Source organism: Vipera ursinii (assembly GCF_947247035.1).
Source record: "Vipera ursinii genome assembly, chromosome: Z".
Classification (NCBI taxonomy): domain Eukaryota; kingdom Metazoa; phylum Chordata; class Lepidosauria; order Squamata; family Viperidae; genus Vipera; species Vipera ursinii.
In genome coordinates this window covers 84,367,457-84,386,275 of record NC_139517.1, presented here as the reverse complement: position 1 = coordinate 84,386,275, position 18,819 = coordinate 84,367,457, and the positions used below count along the sequence as shown (strand labels likewise).

At 36.3% G+C, this 18,819-nt stretch overlaps 1 protein-coding gene across 1 annotated transcript in view; it reads right to left on the bottom strand.

The window, feature by feature from the left end:
* The window catches only part of ZNF385D (zinc finger protein 385D), a gene marked incomplete at its 3' end in the record, with an annotated part of 375,501 nt that overhangs the window by 90,278 nt on the left and 266,404 nt on the right, over positions 1–18,819 (bottom strand). The window contains exon 4 of the mRNA XM_083376165.1: positions 5,254–5,364. Within this exon, the coding sequence (XP_083232291.1) occupies positions 5,254–5,364 (111 nt within the window). The remainder of the gene's footprint in view (positions 1–5,253; positions 5,365–18,819) is intronic.

Sequence of the window (18,819 nt, the reverse complement as noted above, 5' to 3'; positions counted from 1 at the left end):
TCCTTATATGTTTTAATTTAGTTCAGTTTTCCTATAAAACAATCATCACCAAATCTGAATCCTAGGGCAAAATTTATAATAACAGATGTTCTAAGATGGCATTTTGCCGGAAATTTCAATGTGCTACATCTTACTTTTTTTAAAAAAGCAAACCTACTTTGAAACAATGTTTTGCCCAGTTGAACTGTCCTTTTCCATTAGAGTTCAAGGATACTTGTAGTATGATAATTAAGATGATAAAGTTATATATTAGCATGAGCAAAGCAGCGCTAAGAGACCAGCTTTTCTACAAATATAGCAGGTGTGTGTACCTTCGTAACTGAATCTAAACAGTGGTCTCTGTTAGATATTTCCACAGTGTAATGTACATATATTTTGAATTACAAGTTTCTTCTTAACCAGTCCACTGGCAATAGAGGTTGCTAGACTGATTTTATTGGTGTTTTTTTAAAAAAATTCTCAATAAGATTATTACCTCCTTTGTTTTATCAGTTTTCCTAAATAAACTCCTCTTTAGAATAATTCCTTATTTGAATGTATTGTTTTAGAGAATTTCTCCCTAAAATCTTTCTCACGTAAAAGGCAGGTTGGTAACAAAACTACCTACAGCTCTATGTTTGTACAATACCACCAACAGTGTGTGGTAGAGTGGGAGAATGTCTGCCTTGCTGGGCAAGAAAACCTAAAGTATTCATGTCTGCTAAGCTTGTAAGCCGCCCTGAGTCTTCAGAGAAGGGCGGGATATAAATGCAATTAAAATAAATAAATAAAATGTAATTCTGACTTCCTAGAAGTTCAGCTACAGGAAACAATTCTGAAACAAAAAAGACTAGAATACTGCAGAGGGACAACTGTTGTAGGAAAGTGTAACTTGAGGTAAGATCTCCTTTCAGTTGAGTGGTTTTTTGGCAACAGTACATAAATAATTGGTCACTGCCCTTTCCTGAGTTGTTTCTTCAATTTCCAATCTTGCCTGCAGTTTTGATGTTTTTAGCTGAACATCTATTCAGTTATAACCAGATCTTAACTCCCTGAGATCAAATTCTAGTTGCTACCATATAGCTGGAAGGACATAGCAAACTTTACAGTAATTCTTTTTCAGGATCCCTTAAAGGGATTCATCAGTTGAGGCAGATATTCCTGGTTTCCGGAAGGAAGAGAGGGAGGGAGGAGGGAGGGATTTTTCTGATTATATCTAATAGAAATAAAATAACTAAAAAGGTTAATATCATGAAAGTAAATAGTGTTATTTTGAAGTGAACATATATCATAATCATATTTGTTCAGTTACGTGTATCATCCATCCTTTTATAACTTTTGTAAAAGCTGAAATTCTTATATTTATACTTGATAATAGAATTACAAGTTGCTGACATTGCTTTAAACATTATCTGCAAAAATCCATATTGATTTTCTTAGCTTTTGAAATGTGAAACATTAATGCAACATGTTACTATAAATAACCAATATTGTACAACTCACAGATCACCTAGGACAATCTGGAAATGTATTTATTTGTTTGCGGGGCTTATATGCTACTCTAATCAGAAATAACTCTGACCACAGGCAATTTTTATTATGCCTGAGAAATATTTTGGTAATTAGATAGATACGACATCAGTTAAACTTCAGATTAAATCTAGTTTATTATTTCTCACATAAGTCTATCATCTATTCTATCTCATGTTGGAGTACAAAATAGCTACTTGCTGGGAATGAGATTCCTTTTTTCATTGCATTTGCAATTTTTATTTTTATCTTTTATTTATTTTTATTATAATTTCTTTGATCATTGGGAGCTACCCAGAATCATCAAAAGTTGCAATGCATACAAATTTAATAAATTTATTATGTTAGTTATGTAATCATCAAGATGTTTATATTGGATTTTGTTTTTTTATCCAGTCCTTCCTGAGGATCTGGGTTAGGCAGAATGATATTTAATAATATCAATGGTACTGTTGAATGATGTAACCTGTTGCAATTAAAGGTGTCTTTTGCAATTGACTGATGGTGATTTTGTTACTGCCAATGGTGTTCAAGTGATGTTCCAGATGTTTTGGAATTGTACCTCAGGCACAAAAAATGATGACAGAGAGAAAAGGGGGTGGGACTTGGGAAACCCATATTTTAAATCAACAAAGACTTTCAGATGAATGGAGTATATTTATTTGTCCTTTTTTAATTAAACATTTGGAAGAAAAATATTGACAGGGAAAATAGGTAAAAAGAATAAAAGAGTAAAATACATGTAATAGGAAACAAATAAACATGGACTCCAAAATATAAGGGAAATTATAGTTTTCTAATCTAATATTAATTACCTATAATTTATAATATGTATTATGTCACTTCAAAATAACCCTAAGAATTACTATTAAGGGATACATATTGAAAACCAATGGTAACATAAGATATATCTCCAATTAGAATTATAAGCTATAATAAACGGAATAAATACCAGAAATCTATTTTTCTATTAAGGCTGAAGTTAAGAAAAAAAACAAGTTTCAAGTATGTTATAAATAAAGCCCATTAAACAATTTTAAATCAGAATTGAATTCTACATTGAATTTACTTTTAAGATACAAAGTTTTTCAAATCATCAAAATATACTTCCACACACCATTCTTCCAAGAAAAAAAACCTTCTCAATTAAAAGTATATAATTAAAATGAATAAAAACTAATGCAGAACATATGGTCCTCAAATTAAATTTTGAGCCCAAAATTTATGTTCTAAGTGAGACATTTTTAGGTCACTTTTTCCATTTTATGACCTTTCATGCCACAATTGTTAAGTGAATCATAGCAGTTGTTAGGTTAGTGCACAGGTCTGCAACCCGCGGCTCCGGAGCCGCATGGGGCTCTTTCAGCCGTCTCCTGCGGCTCCCAGTCCTCTGCCATGTGCAGTCCAAAAAAAAAAAAAGTGGGACTAAAAAAGTTTAACCAATCAATTCAAATATGCAGGGTAGGTGCATATCTCGCCTTGGCTCCACTCTTCAGTCAAATCCTGTTCTGCGCATGCGCACATGTACGCGCATGTGCACACATTTTTTGCGGCTCCCAGTTTTTCCTTTTGTGAGGGAACCAGTTCCGAGTGGCTCTTTCACTGTTTCAGGTTGCTGACCCCTGGGTTAGTGACATGGTTGTTAAATGAATATGGCTTCCCCATTGACTTTGCTTGCAAACAGTAGTCACATTGCAACTGTCATAAACATGAGTCAATTGCCAAACATCTGAATTTTGGTCATGTGATCATGACTATACTGCAATGGTTGTAAGTGTGAAAAAGGTCATAAGTCATTTTTCCAAGTGACATTTTAACTTTGAATGGTCACTAAATGAACTGCTGTAAGTCAAGGACTACCTGTATACTATGGGGAAAATGTATGGTTTAGTCAATTAAAATATTGCAAGTTGTAATAAGAATTTAACTTTCAAAATTTGTTTCATTATAATATGAATTTTTTTTCACAATTGCTGATCCTTACAGCACTGCCACCATGCATGAAAAATGACTTGACCTGCTCATTACATTTCCAGTTTAAAAAAATATCCAATTTAATGATCAGTAATATAGAGTAATGTAGAAAGAAAACATCCTATTCCAATTTATTGTTAGTATATTTACAGCAAATATTCTTATTCCATTGAAACCATTTTTGCATCTCTCTTGTTGCATTCAATCAATCTTTTTCAAAATTGCAGTATGACATGTAATTTCAAATTATCAAAAGCTTTTTCTGCATCAAAAAAATTGCAAAACTTTTTAATTTTTTTCCAAAAAAAACCTTTATTTTGATGATAATATTGAAATGTGTCTAATTTATTTATCATGTACATCTTCAGAACAAATCCAGTCTGATCACTTCAATCACTAATCCACTTATTATCTTATTAAGGATTGCTATGAACAGTTTTATTTTGAAAATAAGTCTGTGACTTAAGACTGCTGCAAGTTTTTCTTTGTTTATTAATCAAAGAAATGAGGACTTTCTTCCATGAACAGGGAAGTCTTCCAATTTAACTGTAATCCTAAACCTAATCATTTTTTTAATCTCAAATGAATGGAGCTTATTATTATAAAAAATTTTGTGGGAATGTAAACTTCAAGGATTGGTGGGAATGAAGGAAAAATGAAAAGTAAAAATAAGCAGGATTGTTCTGTGTTTCCCTTGTTTAATAATTGCCTTTCATATTGTCTATCTTTTTTTAAAAAAAAAAGCTTTGTGTTAATATTTCTTTTTCTTTAATAGTGTATATCCTACTGTTGAGCAACATATTTTGGGGATATAATATGTTGCTCAACTAATATAGATATATTTTCCAATTTCATTGAAATATATCTCAAAAAACATCTCTTAATAATATTTTAGGCAACTCTTAAAAATGTTTACAATAATTAAATCAAAATAATTTTACAGCAATATAATAATGAACTGTAACATGCAATAATTTTTTATTGAGTCAATGACCAGCAAAATTTAAACATACAAAGCAAAAGTAAAAGCAAATGAGTAAGATAAGGTACTAACATAACAAGGAGTCTCTATAATAAAAGTATAACATATAGTACTATCATGGCATGTTAATGAATTGTGTATTTATTATTTACTTCAGAGCTTGCACTGGAGATAACAAGCACAAAAGATTACATTTTCTGCTATGTATTTTAATATTTCTTTTCCTCCCAGCACAAATTTATATTCACTAAATCTGAAGAAAGATGGATGTGATATTAGACTTTAAACCACAGGAAATAGGTGTGTCATGAATTTATTCACAAACAGAATGACATGTTTTGATATACAACAGTCCATGAAGGATTGTACTTGCCACTAAAAGTGAGTTTGAAGACTAGATTTTAGTAATAAATAGTCAAATTATATTATTACTAAAATTTAAGCAACTACAATAGAAGATGCGCAAAACTAAGCATAAACAGTCACAAGTATAGATCCCAGTTTTCTAAAGATGAACATCGAATGTTTAAGGACTGTAGTTGCAAAAAGGATCAAATAGTCATCATTCCACTTGGAATGATAAGGCAACAATATATGTGCATAAAACAACAGAAAAACTTCAAATCTCAGAAAAGTAATCCACAAATAAAAATTGGGACAAAAGATATCAAGAAATCACATACAATATATCCATTATTCTAATGGAACATGCTATCACAGAACTTTAATTATAAAAATACATGTATTTAATGCATGCATGTTAAAGAAGATATAACGTATTTACTTACATCTGAATTAAATCTCAATTGGCATATGTTGCATGATATGATTTGCTTTCTTCTGTGAGGAAGAGGAACCCCAAATGTATGATTTATTACAGCTTTTTGAATTGGATCCATCTGCAATAAGAAGGGGGAAAAGTTGTTTTCTAGGCATTAATCTACCATGATTAACAAGATTAAATTAAATCTGTGCACTTCCCAAATATGGAGCCTATGCTTTTTGTATATGTTTGTACATAGATAGGTATGTTTATATCTATGCATATGTGCTTATATAGTGGTGGGTTTCAAATAATTTAAAAACTAGTTCTCTGCCTCACCTTCCCTCTGCCCTTGGTTGGGGTGGGCTGCTCAGGAGGTCGCCTGAGGTGGGGGCAGGAGATCCCAGCAGGGGGGCAGGAGCTCCTGGTTGCAGAATTGATGGAGGTCCAAGCTGGGGTGAGGGGGAATGGTCAGGGGGCTGCAGGAGTCTCAGAATTGGGTGGGTGCAGGAGGGTAGGGGGTCAGTAGGTCCTGGTTGGGGGAAGATGATGGGGTATGGTTAGGGGGACGGGAGGGCTGGGACGCCTCTCCAGGGGAAAACCATGCCTCCTCTGGCTAAGCCTGTCATCCACACCGCAGTCATGTAGAATTGCATAGAAGTGGTGCCAGGTAGGGGGCTGGTGGGGAAGCAGCCGGGAGGGAGAAAAAATCAGAGCAGCCGCCATCTCCCTTCCATTGCACAGCTCTATCGGTGCAGGCAGAGATAGCGCAGGGATGGCCGAAAGTGGCTCCTCACCTGACATGGCCCTTGTCCTCTTGGAGAATCTGCTGGGGGTGGGGGTGGCTGCTGCTCCAAGCCCCTCGACCAGCCAGCCACACAGGGAAGTAGGAGGTGGAGGTGGTGATACCTACATCACCAGGCCTGGCTGGTAGCATCTTCAGAAGTGAAGCTGTGCTGCCCATCCTTGTGCTGGTGGGGCAACGACGGGGGAAGGCAGGCTCTGGTGCATGCCCACCCCTTGCTGCTGTCACTCCATATTGTCCTGCACATGCCCCAGGCCCCTCACCACCACCGTCCCATCAGATGCTGCACTGCAAAACGGAGATGGCATGCTGCTGGCCAGGCCTGGCAATGCAGGGATTGCCACTGCTGCCTCCTCCTTCCCAGCCCCACACATTGCCCAGGTGCTGTAGTGTACCATTTGCCAGCCATGCAGGGAAGCAGAAGGAGGAGGAGGAGGCAGTGATCCCTGCATCACCAGGCCTGACCGGAAGCATACCATCCCCCTTCCACAGCACAGCATCTTCCAGGACCCAACTAGCCACTGCCCCCACCAGCTGCTGCCCCTACCAGCGCAAGGACAGGTGGCACAGCTTCACTTCCAGAGCTGCTGCTGGCCAGGCCAGGTGATGCAGGGATCACCACCACTGCTGCCTCCTGCTTCCCTGCATGGCCAGTGGGTCAAGGGGCTTGGAGCAGCAGCAGCAGCCACCTGCATCAGAGCTGCCAAGTATATGGTGCCCGGGTCGGGCAAGGGCTCCCTTCTGCCCATCCCAGGGCCATCTCCACCCACGCCAGTAGGGCTCTGTGGCCAGTTTGCCATGATGCAGGACAGCACCTCTAATGTTTTTGGTTACAAGTGGTATCTTCCCCGACCACACGGTCTTCCTGAAAGCTATCAGTTCTAACACTGGACACAGGCAGTTGGAGAAAAAATAGTAAGCTGCCATTTGATACCTGCCTTCTTCCTATGGAACCAAAGTTAGAGAGTGGGTGGCTGAAGAGAGGACGGTCAGTGTTCTACCTGCTTTATTAGGGGGCAGGCTATTAACAGGCAGCCCGCTCCATTTCATTAAAAAAAAAATTAAAAAAGTTTTTTTTTAATGAAATGGAGTGGGCTGCCTGTTAATAGACTGCCGTGTAATAAAGCAGGCAGAACTGCAACCGTCCCTTTCTTCAACCAGCTGCCTGCTAACTCACCGAGGTCCCATGTGGCCAGATGCATTCAAGCATGGCTGGTTTCCCTACCCACTGTCCCAGCCTCACATGCTCTCCTTTTCCTGGGCATGACTCACTGCAGCGCCTCCTCAGCTGCCAGCCGGCTGGCCAGCCAGCTCAGAGGCAGCTTCTCTGAACTGCTGGTGGCAGGTGAGGCGGGGGCTGCTTTTCGTTTTCTCCTCTGGTCTGCTTCAGAAGATTCCCCCCTCACCTGCCCACCCACCCTTTCCCCTTTCACTCCCCTTCCAAGCCCTCCTTGCAGCTCTGCCCTCACAGCCACCGAAGTGGGAGTTAGGAGCGCCGGAGCTGGAAAGCATTTCTCTGCTGCCGCAGAGTTGGAGATCTTGCCCTACCCATTACCACCCACATGCCCTCGCTTCCCAAACCATTTCTTTTCTAACCTTTTTTTCCATCTCCTCCATCATTTCCTCTGCCACCATGTGCAGTCTCAGAAACAAACGTTTGTGGGACTAAAAAAAAAATAGTTCAATCAATCAGTTCCAACTTCTAGCGGGGAAAAATATATACTTCGTAAAGTTGGAATTGATTGATTGGACTTTGTTTTAGTCCCATAAACCTCTTTTGTTTGTGGGATTGCTCACGGTGGTGGAGGAAGTGATGGAGGACCGCGTTGGGGCTGGAAAGAAGGTGGGTGGGAGGAGGTGGTGTTTCTGCCACGCATCAACCGGTTCTCCAAACTCAAAAGAAATTAGCTACCAGTTCTACTGAACAGGTGCGAACCAGCTGAATCCCACCACTGAACTTATACCTGTGTTAACATGTACCGGTGAAGAGTGAGAAGGGAAGAATAAATGAAGAAAGAGTGTATGAATCAAGAAGAGAAAGACTGAGACAATTAAAATTAGATAAAATTGAGATCCTCACAGACAGAGATAAAACATTAAAGGTTAAGGGGAAAAAAGACAAGCTAGAAAAAGGATAATTTATAACTACAGAAAAGTACAAACAGGTATAATAAGTGATCTTGGTGTGAATTAGATCTAGATTTAGTTTGATTTCTTTATCCTGTCTTTAACTCCTGTCTTTAATTTTCTTTGTCCACTTGTCAGTTTTTTTATATAGGTAACTGCAATGTACCCAAAGGACCTTTGGCACAACCATGATCTGAATGACTGAGTATTTCCATAGACATTTAGGTGACTGCAATGTAAGGAGATTGAATGCTTGGCTCAGTTTGTGAAAAACGTATAAATTAAGGGTTTGTTGGATGTACTTTTATTACTCACAACTCTAGCATATATGATGGATACATAGTTCATAGATAGATGATTGATAAAATGATCCAAGTTAAACTATTGACTTGGAGGGGTAAACTGCTCATTTTTGAGGGCAGCAAGGGTATTTTTCCCATTTCTTCAATGTAAAAATTGACATCTATAAAGGTTGACATCTGGGACATCCCCTGATTACAAGTTTTATGATCTTAAAACTATGGTGTCTGATAAGAGACCAAAATTCCTGATGAAGTATGCTGCTAAGGCAGGAATGGTGTTTAAACTGAAATGGTCCCTAATTTAGTACTGCAGATAAGATTCAGGAGGTTGTTATATTTTTTCTCATTGCTGGAGCTGGGGTGGACGCAGCCTCCACATGATGTAATCCACAGGCCAGCAGTTTGACACCCCTGACTTACAGCAAAAATGTGGATTATTCAGCATTCAATTGGAGGGAATGTGATAAGCACGTTGGCAATGGTTTTAGGTTGGCTCTTCTGTCATGAACAGCATTTCAACAGCCTTTGGATTATCAGATGCTTTTCGTTATGACTGCCCTATTCTCAGTAAATTCACTTTAGTGAATTCAAAATACTGGTGCATTTCCCCAAATGTTAATAAATTATTTGCAGATGACAAAGTTTATACAGTTTCTTGTTCACCAATAGAAACAGACTGATTAAATCATATTTTTGTAGTAGACACATGTAGCATTCATGTCTACCGTCAAAAAGAGAAACTACTAGGTTCAAAGGAATCAGGAGATTTTGACTGCAACCTGCTTCAGGAAATATCAGATGCAGCATAACCTTGACTTTTGAGGACCTATTGTAATTCATGTACAGATGTCTGGTGCTTCATATGTTGAATCAATGTGAAGTATTTATTAAGTAACCTTTATTTCCCACTCTTACCAATAGTCTACCAAATAAATGCAGAATAATGTATTAATTTTCATTTATTCATTTTATTTAGCTTATGCACAGTTGGAATTGTACAAGCTCCTGGAAAGTTTGGGTAAGATGCATGAGGTTTCTATATCATGACACTGATAAAATCATACTTAATAGCAAAGAAGGAGCATGGACACTGCCATTAGGTAATTATTTAAACCAACTAATAAGCAAGACGTCATTCAAACACCGTGATCATTAGTTTTAGCATGACCCAAAATGGGTGGGTACACTTTGTTGAATAGGAAAGTAATGCTAAAAGTAAAGGAAATGATACTGAATAGCACTAATTAACTTTGGAAAGGTTTTGTGGATGCTTATTGCTTGTCTAAGGGGAAGGCCAGAAATGATAGTGGTAGAGCAGCCTAACATTTTCAGGGTTAAGAAACAGTGGCTTCTAGAAACCCAGGGACAATGAAAACTCTAAAGATGTTGTATAAGAAAAGGGAGTTAAAGGATGAAGATTAATATATGCTACCTTAACTATAATTAATCATGATTTATACAATTTATACTGTAATTTATACTGTATATAATTAATATAATTCATAACATGAAAATTATTCCATTCATATATCCATTTTCATGCATTGTAAACAGGTCATCCAAGTTGAGAAAATATTTTTTTATCAAAGAAATGTTGGAAGATGGTAACACTCTGTCTCTAATACTGTACCATTTTACAGTTTTTGGCTGTCTTTCGATAAAGAATGACTTAATACATTTCCAGATATTAAGTTTATGGTAGGTCTTCCATCTTCTTTTGAAGGTGATGAGTTGTTTCCACCATCTAAAAGTAAATTTATTTATTTATTTATTTATTTATTTATTTATTTATTTATTTATTCGGTTTATATACCGCCCTATTCCCAAAGGACTCAGGGCGGTTTACAAGGCAAAATTTAAAAATAATCCAATATAAAATGAAAATAAAATTAAATTAAGTCTAGCCGCAAAAATTAAATCACAATTTAAAAACATTAAACCCCTCAGTCCAGACCAGATAGTTCAAAGAGCCAGGTTTTTAGGTCCCGGCAAAATGAACGAAGGTCGGGGGCAGTCCGGAGTTCCGTTGGCAGTTGATTCCATAGGGCAGGCGTGCCCACAGATTTGGGATTTGGCAGTGGTAGATGAACTTCTGCCCTCAACTTTGACAATAGGAAAATGTCTTTATACAGTATATCCATCAAAAAAATGGAAGGGTTATTCTCTTTCTTTAAAATGTGTATTTGGGTAAGAAAATGTGGATGATTACTCTGAATTGCAAATACTTGATTTTATTCTGTTACCCTCATGGCCAGATTCAGATTTTCACACTCTAATAGAAAACAATATCTGTACCTCAGAGTTGAACTGTGGAATTGTTGGTGCTCTCTGAGTTCAGTTGTTTGTTTACAAATGTTTCATTACCCAACCAGGTAACATCATCATGTTGTGTTACCTAGTTGAAACATTTACAAATAGACAAGCTGAAAAAGAACCAAAAACTTCCCATTGTCACACTAGTATTGTGGATATACCCACTATTGTGGATATACCCACTATTCATAGAGCATGTCCTTGAAGAAAATAGTGAAGATCTATTGCCAAAGGAATAAACAGCCAACATAGTTTAATCCAGTGGTGGGATTCAAATATGTGAACAACTGGTTCTCTGTGTGGATGCCACTTCCGGAAGTCCATTCTGGGCCTGAGCAACAAAAAATTAGCTACCGGTTCTGCTGAAGTGGTGCGAACCAGCTGAATCCCACCACTGGTTTAAGCCCATATGAAGATATTTACAAAAACACCTATGTTCAGCATCCCCAACTTTACATGAAGTTAAAAGGGAGAAGGGGAAGCATATTTAAATTCGCAACATTCTATTACTGAAGATATTCTAATGAAGGTAGTTTGAAGCTTAGGCAGCATCTGTTTCTTGATCTGGTTTACTTGGAACGCTGACATCCACTAATACCTCGTACTTCTTAAAATTTACCAAGATGCCAACCATAATTCCAACTATTATATTTTGACAGCTTCATACCAGAAGCCTATATATTAACAATAGGCCTTTAACTACCTGAAGGACGTGTTGTTTACACAATGAAAAACAAAAGAACAGCATATCAACTAATTAACTGCAGTTCTCCTGGAATGTTAGTAAGAATGTGTGGAAATTGCAAATGCTTATGAAGTCTTGGCAAAAATCGAGAAAAGTTATGTTATGCAATGCTAAAGATTTGCTATAGGCAATACCGAAAATATTCCTAAACACATTAAAATCTTTCTCTGAATTATGAGATATATGCCATTCTTCATAAAAACAGATTTTTCTGAGGATGGCAAGATCCTTTTGTACTGCAAAGGATCTTAAGAGTGACTTGACAAAATGAGTTTGAAAAGGATAAACAGAATCTCATACAACTGTTAATTCAATCATGAGGCACTACAAAGCAAGAGATTCTAAGCAGTGAGTAGCATGTCACAGGAAAAATGCTTAATTTTTAGTGAAAAAAATGATGAAAATGAAGTAACATCAAGACATTTTAATGTGAGACAATAATAACAAAGGTATGTCTAATCCCAGTATCAATATCCTAGAATTGCTGATAGAGGACACCTAAAAGCTAGGATAAATTTATAATGCTGTGGCTAAAATGAACGTCCAGAATCAGTGATGTACTCTCCATCTATCCAAAATCAACAGGAAAAGGTAAAATGTCTATGGCTCTTCCAATCATAGAAGTCGCCACTTAGGGTCCACTTGTAATCATCCATTTCAGTTGTGCTGAGAATTCAAATTTGACTTTAGAGAACTTCAGAGACATTTGTACTGTGAAAAGCTGGATTCACAGAAAGTTGACTACCAACAAAAACAAACTCACTAGGGCTTTTTTGTTTTGTTTTCTTTTAGGTTGCTCATTTCATTTTACTGAAAAAAATTTCAATGTATAGATTGCAATGCAAGCAATGGTTATACTGTTACCCTGTGGTTAGGGTAAAAAGGTAAAGGTAAAGGTTCCCCTGCACATGCATGCTAGTCGTTTCCTACTCTAGGGGCCGGTGCTCATCTCCGTTTCAAAGCCGAAGAGCCAGCACTTGTCTGAGGACGTCTCCGTGGTCATGTGGCCGGCATGAGTAGACGCCAAAGGTGCACGGAGTACTGTTACCTTCCCAACGTAGTGGTCCCTATTTTTCTACTTGCATTTTTACGTACTTTCGAACTGCTAGGTTGGCAGAAGCTGGGACGAGTAACAGGCGCTCACTCTGTTACGCGGCACTCGGGATTCGACCTGCCAAACTGCCGACCTTCTGATCGACAAGCTCAGCGTCCTAACCCACTGAGCCACCATGTCCAATTAAGTGATCTGATAAATCACTTCTCTCAAAAATATGCACAGACAGCCATGAATGCAGATACAGTCAGAAGCAGCTTCTGAAGCATCTGCATGATCCTTGCAAATAATATGCTTGGTTAATTATTTTTTTAAAAGATGCTTTCTTCACACTCCTGTGTATTGCAAAGCATGTCTTTCAAAATGCCTTGAACAACCCTAACACATTTACACACTTGCTCCCAAACAAAACAGATAACTCTTCATAACTGTTTGTCTTGTTTGCTGCTTACTTTAAGGAGTGATTTAGACATGCTAATAACACTGCATTACAGATCATAGCTTTTTTGTCCAAAACATCAAAGTTATAGTCATAGCTGTTACCGGGTTGCAATAAGAACACATTAATATTTCTTAAAACTGATTGCTAGTTGACAAACAAATACCATGCTTACTTCAAGTGGCAAAACCTATGACATTACACATTATATAATAATGCTTGGACAAATAGTCAGAAATAGTTATTTTAATGACAGAACAGCTATAATAATAGCTTCTTAATGACAGGATTGGCTTTAATCATTAATGGCAAACTAACAGAGTATCCTTGCAGGAGTTCGAATATGGTTTATAGATCTCATTAATTTCTATATAACTGGACCCTAAAGGAAACATTGTTATTAAAATTCAGAAACAGTAAGGCAATATTAAGGGGTTTTTTTTAAGCCAGTGATAAACAAATGGAGAAAAACTAGATTGTTTTTTATATCCACTAAGTTTAGCTATTAATAACTGTAGACTAAGCTACAGAACATCATCTCAGCCTGCTAATCTAATGAAAGCAGTCAGAGATTCCATATAATATAGATAACATCTCATTTTAATGTTACCGTATTTTTCGGACCATAAGACGCACTTCCCCCCAAAAAAAAAGTGGGGGGGGAAATGAGGGTGCGTCTTATGGTCCGAAGGTGAGCCGTATGGCCAGCCCCAACCTCCGCAAGTGGAAAGCAAGGGAGATTGCCAGGAGCATGAATCACCACGTGCTGAGAAACGCCGATCTTGCACTCCTGCAATCTCCCTCACTCAGTTTCAGCTTCCCTTGCTACAAGAGAAAGCAGGCTGAAACGGAGCGAGGGAGATTGCCAGGAACACGATCTCGCGCTGCTGCAATCTCCCTTGCTTCATTTCAGCCTGCTTCTCTTGTAGCAAGGGAAGCTGAAACCAAGCGAGGGAGATTGTAGGAGCGTGAGATCAGCCAATTTCCGTTCCTGGCAATCTCCCTCCATTTCAGCTTCCCTTGCTGAATGCATATTAATTTGAATCTCCTAATAGATTTAATCTGAGAAACACGGAAAGATTTTATGAATGTAGGCTCTAATCAACTATTACATCTTATATGAATGGCCAAAGATATCCAGTGCAGTACACATGTTATGAAAAGCACACCACTATATTTTATCACACAAAAAAATGAACATTTCTAAAACCTTAATAGATTTGTATATGCCTGTATTCCATTATTGCAGGTACATAGACTGTAAAAACACTTTGGAAGACCTAATAAAGAGTGATTAACACATAGCAATCCATGAAACTGTTTCTGAATACAATTCATAGATAATATTCTTCAAAATTATAAAGGATTTAGGTCCAGGATCTAATGAATGGATAGACTCAAGAATGCACAACAAGGTGTCTTTGAAAGTCTGCCCTTTTTTCTTGTCAGTTTATCAAATGCAAACATTTCAGACTAGAGTATGAAATTTTTGTGAGTCTGGAGTATCTTCAAGCTAGGTATTCAACTGGAGCATCTCAAATGTTAAGTGACAAAAAATTACTGACTTTGTTCATACTTGGAGGACAATTGATTCCCTGACAATTGCATAGCACATGTTTTCTTAAGAAGCATCTAATTGGTTGTAGCATTAATGCTCCTTGAGCAGCCTGAGCATACTGCTAATAGTGGTCTATTACTGTGCAAAATATCTAGTAATTGCCCTTGTTAAAAGCTGGGCATGGTATTAGGCCATGAGGAGGTTGGGTGGGGGGGAATAAAAAAGGGTTACAACATGATGCATGATAATTGTCAAGAAAGAATGAATATCTGGCTTTTTTTAATCTGTGGTACTTAGAATAATATAAATAGAGGACAGAAAATCTATATCATTAACCAGCATGCTCAAAGTCTTGGATTTCTATAATTATGCTTTTGCTGTCTTAGATTAATCAAGAAAGTTAATGATGCAAAAAATTACATTTATAATCCAATCTGAATACAGCTGTACAGCAAGCTAAGATCTAAGTGCTATTAAGGTAAATGAAATTAATGGAGTGTCTCTGGCAATCTTTGTTTCTATCATTTACTAATCAGCATTATTTGGTTAAAAAAATTATAATTTGTAAGGAGAAAAATATACAAAAGGAATAGGCCCAACTTGCATTGGACAATGATCTATGTAGAATGTTCTACATATGATACTAAAGGATATAATGGGTATAAGAACAATAAAAGACAAGCACTGATAATAGCAAAATCTGACATTTAAAGATATCACTGTAACACATTATTTTTACCATGAATGAACTTTTGTGGGAAATGTCAACTTCAACTGATAACTGAAGGTCCAAGAAAGAGATCCTATAAAAACTTTCTATGTGATTTAACCTAGTTATTATTTTAATATTTGTGTAAATGAAAAATGTTCCTATGAATATGATCATGTACTTATTTTTTTTGGTTTTCATTTGAAGTTGAATGCATATTTCTTACAATGTTTTTAATTGTAGAAATACTGTGTCTTGTACTTCATTAAATCACAAAATTTATTATCAAGATTATGGCTATATCAAGACTGCTATTCACATATCATTTAAGGAAATGCTTCACCATCTAATTTAATCAAACTAAATGTGAATGGGGAATATTCAGCTGTTGTATCTTTGTCTAAATAAAGATTTATGGAAAGCTACAGGTTTGGGTTAAGTTTTTTTCCCATCTCCCCTTTGTTTCCATTACTACAGAGAAATATGAACATCAAGATTAAGAGAGCAAATAGTTTTTTGATTGTATAATGCAAGATAATTTAAAGGCAGTTTAATATTTACCTGGAAAAAAATTACGGATTCTAGCAATTTTGTTGAAATATGGTAGGATGGAGGATCAGGGGGAAAAAAAGTATGCATAGTCCCAGGATTCCCTACAAGCTATTTCACGTACCTTCTTGGGTAGTCGAAAGAGACAACATGTAACTCCAAGTATAATAATTGTTCAGGCTTATGGATGAATTGTCCAGCAAAAATACAAAAAGGTAAGCCATTTGTGCCATGCAATTTTTTAATTTTTAATTTATTTTATTGCTTTTTAATTAATAACAAAAAAGAAGCAAACACTATAATGATGGTGACAGATATAAAATCAAAGAAACAAAACACACAAAAATGCTTTGACAAAAAGTAAAAGAAATACAACAAAGAAAAAATATGATGTCATAACAGTAAACAATTTCATTTCTACAATGTGTGTGTGTTTGTGTATGTATGTGTATATATGTGTATATGTGTGTGTGTATGTATGTATGTATGTATGTATGCATGCCTGTATATCCACTTCATAAATGCATAGGAGAACAAACCCATCAGGACAAGATTCAGCAGTCCATCTGCATTTAAAAGGCAAAGGCCACTCTTCTGAAGATAGCATAGTCCACATTTTGGACAGAGAGGACCACTGGTTTAAAAGAGGGATCAAAGAGGCCATCTATGCGAAAATTGAACAATCCTCTCTCAACAGAAGGAGAGGGATACAACATCATCTATCTTCAGTCTAAAACACAGTCCTTTCAACAGTTCCAAGAAGGCTCACACCCATTTGCACTACTCAGGGGATCCTGATAACAAAGATAAGCTCCCAGGGGCTTCAAAGACTCACTAAAAGAATGCAAATGACCAGCTGTCTGCAAGGAATGTCTACTTCCATTCCCCCACCATCCAGTCAGAGCTGAAGAAACTTCTTGGATGAATAGCAAACCGTCTTCAAAGAAAAACAAGAAAATCCAGTTGCCTCATGAAAAAAGCACCTTTGAGATAAATCTTCTCTTAGTTGATAATTGTATTTTCTGTAAAAACAATCTTAGAACTCTATAAAAATTTTATAAACAAAGAATTTATTTTCTGAAAATATTTCCCTATATATAGAATAAAATAGAATTCCTCTCATCTGGAATAATATTCATTTGGAGAGCATTTACTTTTTCCCAAAGTAAGATTAAATAATTCCTATCTATACCTAAAGAAACCTCCCTATATTTTATTTAAACTGCATGTTACTAACTGAGTTATATCTTTTGGTATACACATACCTAAATATTTAATGGATTCAGCACAAATACAGAATTAATATTCCTTAAATAGATAGATAACTCAGTTCATTTACTAGAATCAATTCCAATTTGGACCAGTTAGTAGAGAATTCTGTTATTTTATGAAATGCATTTGTCTTTCATATCAACACTGGGATGGAAACAAACAAAAGAATATTATCTATAAATAAAACCCATACGTGTTCAACTGAGTTATGTACTCCATAGTTCTATGTTGCTTAATTGCGTAGGCCGAGGCTTCCATGCAAATATTAAAATGGTGAAAGTTGAATTATCTAGTCACTCTGAATCATAGAAAAGTAGGAGAAAACATTCTATTACCATTTACATTAGGATGATTCAATAATATGTTATTAATCAATGAAATTGAATGATAATTAGCACATTGAATATGATCTTTATCTGATTTTTGTATAACTGTAATATAAACCTGATTAAAATACAAGTGATAGAATTCTCTTATCAAATATATTTTTATATACTTGACAAAGGTTTGGTACTGAAAATTCTATAAATGTTTCATACGACTCAATAGAGAATCTATCTAATCAAAGTGTTTTACCATTTGCCATTTTAATATTATTTGTTTAATCTCAACCTCAAATAGTGGAATGAATAAAATGTTTAATTTTATTTAAGAAGATACATTTATTTTATTAATGTATCTTCATTAGATACATTTACTATATAACTTTGAATAACATTTTAAAAAATGATAATTTACTCCATTTATTTTTTATAGATTTTATCTCTTTCACCCCTAATAATTGCAACCACTATCCTATTTTTTGTTTTATCCAAAAGTGTATTGGGTCTTTCGCCATTATCCCAGGATTCTATGGGTTTTTTTTTCATTTTACTACCTTTAATTCCTTTATTTGGGGTGGAATCAGGGTGACTGAATGGAGTTGAACATTTACCGGCCAAATGCCCTTCCTGATGCCAACATAGATATTTTCTCTTTGCACCCTGTTTGAGAAACATCTGCTGCTGCTTAGGACTGATCTCTCAATCTTCCAAGTGGGAAGTCAGCATCTACACCTTTAGGCCACGGCCCCACGCCAACATTTCTATGGTAAATATATTAGCATAAATTCTGTCTGTTGTGATATCACAGCTGCAAATTCATATTTGTTTCTCTGCATTTCTGTGTACAAATCAAATACAAATTGTGTCATGTGATGAAATTTAAATAATAAACAATAAGCTTACCTGACATAATGAATAAGTACAATCTTTATTAAGAAAAAAAATAACTAAGGCAAGCATTCCTGTTTTATCCATGACTTGGTTTTCCACTAAGCTACCTTATTTTTATTGTTCAATTGCCCTGCCTTATTTATGGACCATTATATCACATCCAAATTTTCTTCCCCAATATTCTGTAGTTATTAAGATGTTAGATTAGGGTAAGACCAAATCCTAGGCCCCCATTCAGCCAAAGAAGTTAAATGGGTGATTTTGAGCTAATCTGGGTGATTAGTTGAGTTATCTCAACTAAACCTACTTCACAGGATTATGTGTGAGGAAACACCAGAGGAGCAAGCCTTGAGCTACTAAATGAAAGGCAGGATGAAAATCAAATAAACAAACAAACTGTAACCAGTTTTTGATTATAACATCTTTTCTCTCTCTTATATGTAAACATATATGGAGCATAAGTAGTGCTAAAATATATTTCTTTGGAAGTATTTGAAGAGAATT